Here is a 6,498-nt window from a genome sequence, read left to right as displayed (position 1 = left end):
TTGCATCCCCATACCTTCCTGCTTGTAAGTATTTTATTCATTCTCTTTGCTTTTCTCCTACTCCTAAGCAGGCTCTGGGTCTGATCCCCTGTCATGTCGTCTTTGCTTTACATTGATCTGAATAACTCTGTAATCTGCAGATCCATGGGAAATGTAAATGATACAAGCATCTGATACTATCTGAATTGATCTAACTATCCTTATGACTCTGAGACTTGCCTTTTCCCAGCACCACAGAGAGCCCCAAACAAATTATAACTTGATTGTAACCTGCATTGAAGCCATCTGGATACTTGTCTTCTTAGATTTTAAAAGTAATAAATTTAAATCATATTAAATCATAATAAAAAATGAAATTAGGTCATAAATTTAAAGGAAGACTTTGCTCGTGGCAGGAAATAGTTTTTCCTTATGTGCACTGTTTTATTGAGTCAGTTGGTGACTGATCCTGCTTCCCAGACAGAATGGTAAAGAGATTCTCTGCTCCTGGAGGACCCATCTGTAACAGGAAAAAGAAGCATCCTACTTACTTGTGGTCTTTCAATTGCCAAAGGCATTTGTGCAAGAGTAAGAAGTATTAAGGATCATATTCTTGCTAAACTCCAAGTGAGTTACATGTTAGCTATAAGGACCATATGCAGTAACATAGCCCTATATGCTGAAGAAATGTAGAAAATTAAAGTAGCAAGAGGGAAGACAAAATAATTAAACCAGAAGCTCACTGGCCTTCATACATATGTCAAATTGGCAAAGGTCAAGATAAACCTTAATCTTTTTACTAGATCTAGTGAAAAAATTGCTTCCAGCTTTTGACGCGATCACTGCGGTAACAGAACATGAGAGGGCAACACACCTTTAGGGATGAGGAGGTTTTATCCTGGAATTGGCATCACCACGTTTCCTGGGTTGTCTTCTGGGAACCTGCACACTCCTCCTCCTGCTCCTCTGGCCCTGATGCTGAAGCAAAGAGAAGTGGTTCTGGTTTCAGGTTGTCCTTATCAGCTCACTTCTGGCTTTAACTTTCCAGAAGGGCAAAAGAGAGCAAAGAACACACTTGTGAGTCATTTCATAGAGATAAACAGTGTAATCTTTAATGAGTGTCCTCTGCCTCCCCTCTTCTACTCAAAACAAAAAGCTAGCTACCTTATACAGAGCAAGACATTTTTGCACAGACCCAGAGTACCATCTTGCAATTCATTTCCCTTTCCTAGCCATTTCCTAGCCAGATTAATGGCCAGGAATTGCAATGCCGGCCAGGATCTGCTAACCACCAGATCCTTCCCCTCAGGGGGATGGTCCCAAGCCATCCACTTATTTGGGGGTGGGCTTCTTCAACCCTCATCTCTTTATTTTAAAGGAGGCAATAGAAATCTAACCCTCTGTTGTAGTCATAGTCTGCCTTTCTGATTACATTGGGCTGAAATCAGCCAAAAGGGTTTTTTTTAGGGAAGGAAAGCAGATACAATGAACAGCATATTGATGTCTGACAGAATGAGGGATGTCACTGTTGTAGCTGTGCTAAAGGCAAATTATCTATGCTAAAGGCAAATTAAGCTCTCTTCTGTTAGGAGTTGTTTACAGTAAAGGCTTTTTAGGATACCTACTCCCTGTAACAGAAGAGTTGGTGGGAGATTCTAACAAAAAAATGTTAGTTTGTGTAGCATAAAAATGCTTATTTTCTTTGATGTCAGTTTGTCTCTGCTTAAATGTTTTGAGGACTCTGAAACAGACAAGGTATTTCTCAACTTGTAGTCACAAAAAACCAGGAAGAACCAAGAAAACAAAGTGCTTACCTATGGCTGCTAAACTTCCAAGAAAATGAGTCTACCAGACTTATCTTTGCCTCCTGTTTCTCAGTTTGTAGGGCCTCAGTGGTTGTGCTTATTCTCCATTAAATTATATTTCACTGAGCCTGGAGAAGTAGAGTTGTTGCATCAGGATATGCAAAGAAATACAATTCAGGCAAATGGATGGTAAAGGATTTATGACACTGGGGCTATGAGAAGCTTTCTGGTTACTCCTGGAAAGTGCTGTGGGATCATTTAACACTCACCTTAGACTGAACAGGGAGATTACTGTCTGAGCTATGTTCAAGGTTAAATTACATATATTACATATAATTTGGCACTTAGGGTACCATCAAAGGTGCAAACAGCTGGTAACCTGGGCAGGGCTACCTAGGCATGATACTGCATGGTACCCAGGATTTACCTCTTACGTAGTGATGGCTTGCTTAATCCCTCACCTGCCCAGTGTGCCCCACTTTTCATGAACACCAATTTGCCTACCTCCTGCTGACCATGGGGTAAAAGAGAAGATTTTGAACCTGCCCACACTATCTGACAGGTATCCCCAGCCTTGGAAAAATAGTGGTTTCCCTCACCTATGAAAAGTGCTTTATACTGAGAACATGAGTGTAGGAACAATGCCAAGCTGGAGGAAGATACTTAAATAGTGGTTCTGGTTGAAAAGCCAGAACAAACATACAAATGACACACCATGTGTCCAGTAGAGCCATTCCTTGTGTGCCAGCCCTCCTACTTGGGGAATAAAGCAGCAGAACTAGGCTTTGCTCTCTCGTACAGCTAAAGTGTGGAGGTGGATTCTGTGCCTTCTGGATACAGTGAATTGTTTTACTGAAGTGCATGAACCTATTGCAGTAATTTGCTCATCAGAGCAGCAAGGCTGCGTGACAGCTGAGTAACGGCAGTGGGAAAATGCAGCCTGTGTCAGAAAGACCATTTGTGACCTGTGATTTTCAGTGGTGCAGTTGGACTCAATGACTCAGGAAGCTTCCTGAAGCCATGGATCCCGTGGATTGACAGGTGCCTCCAAGAAAGTGATCAGGATCCAGTTACACCACAAAGTCTGAGTTGCCCGGCAGACAGGTCCCGCTTCTCCTGGCGCAGGAGTTTTTGGAAGTAGTTATTTGGGTGTTCCTCTCCATCTCCAATCATTAAGCTTTAAGTTTTTGCCCTAAACCAAAACAACTTTCCAACAATAGATGACAGAAAAGTAGACACCAGAATTTGAAAACTTTCATTCCTTAGATGTATTCCTTGATGGGTTTATTGCTCTTTGAGGGAGAACAGGTTTATTATGGGCAGCCACTTCCAGTTTTACTATTATACTCTGAAGTCAGTTACTAAATTCCCAATCATTATTTTTGGAACCAGGCTTGGGCTTGGTGTTTTGATGCTGTTCTATTTAGTTTGGTAACTGGTTTTGTGCATTTCTGAAAGCCAGAAGGTGAAGCTGACATCTGGCTTTATTGGGGGTTATTCCTTTAGGAGGATTAGAGTAAGAGAGACAAATGGTTATGCCATTTACCTTGTTCTCCTTGTGGATCCCCCTCTTGAAGGCTTGGAGGTCTGATTTGTGGCATGGCAGAGGTTTGTGTAGCTGCATGTTGGTCTGGAGCAGAGTTTGCTGCCCTGCCCCATGTTACTGGCTGAGCCATCCTGGCTGCTCTCCAGGAGGGTTGCAATGGTGGAACATCATCAGGCATCAGGATCAGGTCCATGTTATTTCCCTACACTTTTTGTACCTTTCCTATGAATACTAGTCAGATATGTTCACACACCATAGGATGTTGCTGTTTTACTCCAACAGATGGTAAAAATTCTTTTAGACTGAGTAGGACCTTACATTTTAGGTCCATATTTTTAAATGTGTGTTTAATCAGTACAGATTTTTTATATTTTTTTCTTCCTAAAATATTACCCAAGGAGCCACATTAGCTGAATGTACACTGTATGGTGAGAGCCATTTAAACATGACATCACTACACAGTGTGAGTGAGGCAACTGGGATCTGGGCCATAGTAATTTGGAACTGGAGTTTTCAGTGCCTCAGATCTCACTACAGAATGTTAAAAATAGCCCAATTAACACTGCAACACCTACAAAGGCTGTGGTCTAGCAAAGAACTCACACTTTTGCTTAACGGTGAGGTTTAGTCTGATTAGTCCTGTTTAGGACCATCAATTTTCCACTAACTTCAGAGAAAGTCCTGTGCCAAAGTTCTTCCTTGTACCAGGGCCAAAGCTGTTAATAGTAAAAGCAGAACATAGCAGATTTCAAATTTGCAAAGAATCTACAGGCTTTTAACTTCTGACATGTTAAAGAATTTATGTGAATTAATTCCTTAATTTATTATAAAGAAATTCAATTAATAGTGGGTCTGCTTTTCATGATGACAAGTAATCAAAGATAAACATCTTCTGTATCAAAGCTTATCTGTTAAAAAGGATAAATTAGCTATAACACACTTAACTACCTCCAGAACGTGAAATAAACACATACTGTTCTGTTAGTTAATTTTGGATCACTAAATTAAAGACAGTTCAAAAGGAGTATAATCTGATAAGGATCTCTCTTTGTTCTTTCTGTTATGACTTATTTCACAAGGTACAATAAATAGTGTTCGTTGTGAGGCTAAATGCTATTAGGGTTATAAAATGGTTTTGCTTTAGTATATTCTATGCATTTGTATGAGTTATATGGCACAAGGGTAAGAATATTTTTATCTGGTATTTGCAGATACTCCTGCATATCTTGTAGGCTATCAGGATGCTTGATTAAGACTACCCAAAGTTCTGCAATAAAACAAGAAATGTAATAAATATACAATAAACCAACATCTGAAGTATAACCTTTTGTCCATGAAAACGTGGATATGTGTGCCAGGGCACAGGCCTGTCATCATCTCTCCTGTTAAATTAGCAAGTGCACACCTCCTGATGTGGTTTTGGCCAGCTAGCACCCTCTAAGCAACACCTGGATGTATTTGGGATTAGGATTGGTCATCATTCATTCCCAAATGCAGCTGTGATTTGGCCATAGGGATAAAAGGAAGTTTAGCTGCCTGGATGCAACATGCCATGAAAGTTGTCCCTGAGACCTGGCTGCCTATTCCCTCAGGGGTTTGCTGATAGGTGTCAGAAGCTGCAACACTTTGCTCAAATGTGCCTGCTATTGAGAACTCCATGGCAGCATTAGAGGGACATGCATTTTGATCTGCAAAACCATTTGATCCATTTTGTAAAGATGCAGTAAGAAAGCAGGTCTGGCAGATTTTCTCATTCTGTTAAGGTAGAATGGGGTAAGTGGCTAATTGTAGTGGATTTGTTCTCCATCATGGTGCCTTGCTCCAGGTTGGGGAGCTGAAGTTTTGAGAGGGATCTTTTGTTCCTTCACTAGCTTTTATCCACATTTGGATTCTATGTCTGGTCCATATAAAGTACATTTTTGATTGTGCCATTCCTCAGTTAAACAAATGGTAGGGAAGGGTCAGTTTTAACTCGCTGATGAGTATGATTTCTCCTAATCCCTGCATTTTGGAAAAGAGATATATAAAGTTATTTGTTAGCTAAAGCTTTAAGAATTGCAGCTTAGTGCTAAGGAATAATAACTAATAAATTAATCTTGCTTTTTTTCCTTTTTTGTAGTTCCAAAGGATACAATCTTACATTGTCTTGGGCTTGAGCACTAAAGGATAAATTTGATCACTGGCTGATTTGTCATCTCTTCATTGTGATGGAAAAAGTCGCCTAAAACAAATCCTTTGTTATGCTGCTAAAACTGCCTTTGAATCCAAGATCTGTTGTGATTTTTAAAACACAAACCCAAAAATGTCAGAACCCGACCCTTCATCTGGATTTGTAGGAAACATGGAAAATGGGACTTTTCTGGAGCTGTATCCTACATCCCTTTCAACTTCAGTGGATTCATCACCTGGCCGCTTATCCAATGTCTATGTCTATGTTTCTATATTCCTTAGTCTCTTAGCTTTTCTCCTTTTGCTATTGATCATTGCACTTCAGAGGCTGAAAAACATAATTTCTTCCAGTTCCTCCTACCCAGAATATAATAGTGATGGTGGAAGTTCTTTCACTAATTTAGAGGTTTGTAGTATTTCTTCCCAGCGCTCTGCTCTCTCAAACCTTTCCTCATGAAACTAAACAAAAGGAATGGAAGAGCTTTGAGTTTCTTGGGGAGGTAGTGCATGCAACATATGCCTTGGAAGACTATTAATGAAGAGGTGGCTTCTGAAGTTTCCTTAGGGTTGTTTGTTTTTGTTCTTGTTTTTTTATTTTTTCTTTCCTTTTCTAGTCTTCATCTCCCCTTTTACTAATGTTCCTTTTCATTTTGGACAATGGATAATGACACTTGATCATCTTTTCATGCCTGTAATAGTGACGCTGTCTTTTTTTCACACATACATGGTGTTCATTAAGAGTGTTCCTGCCAAATTGTAATACAGTTCTAACTGGTTGTGTCATTTTTCTGTGCTAGTTGTGATGCCTTCCCTGTTTTTTTTTTAATCAGTAATAAGCTGACTACTTTTCTTTTTCCTTTTTTAATCAGAAAAGGATTTCTGGATGAAATCTCTGTTGCAAAAGTGTAAAAAATCAGCATAAATTATAAATATACTCTTTGGGGCAATTTAAAGTTGTTGGTATTGCTTCTTTTAAAATTTTTCACATCTTTTTCAGTA

The 6,498-nt window shown here is 39.6% G+C and overlaps 1 protein-coding gene across 1 annotated transcript; it reads left to right on the top strand.

Moving 5' to 3' along the window:
• Positions 1–5,632: 5,632 nt before the first annotated feature.
• On the top strand, positions 5,633–5,956 carry SERTM1 (serine-rich and transmembrane domain containing 1). Its single transcript, XM_009998332.1, has one exon. The coding sequence runs from the start codon at positions 5,633–5,635 to the stop codon at positions 5,954–5,956; it is 324 nt and encodes a 107-aa protein (XP_009996634.1).
• Positions 5,957–6,498: the final 542 nt, after the last annotated feature.

Source organism: Chaetura pelagica, unplaced genomic scaffold (genome assembly GCF_000747805.2).
Source record: "Chaetura pelagica isolate M959 unplaced genomic scaffold, ChaPel_1.0 scaffold105, whole genome shotgun sequence".
NCBI classification, from domain to species: Eukaryota; Metazoa; Chordata; class Aves; order Apodiformes; family Apodidae; genus Chaetura; species Chaetura pelagica.
Note: the sequence above shows the minus strand (reverse complement) of the source record. Positions and strands in the feature narration are given on the sequence as shown.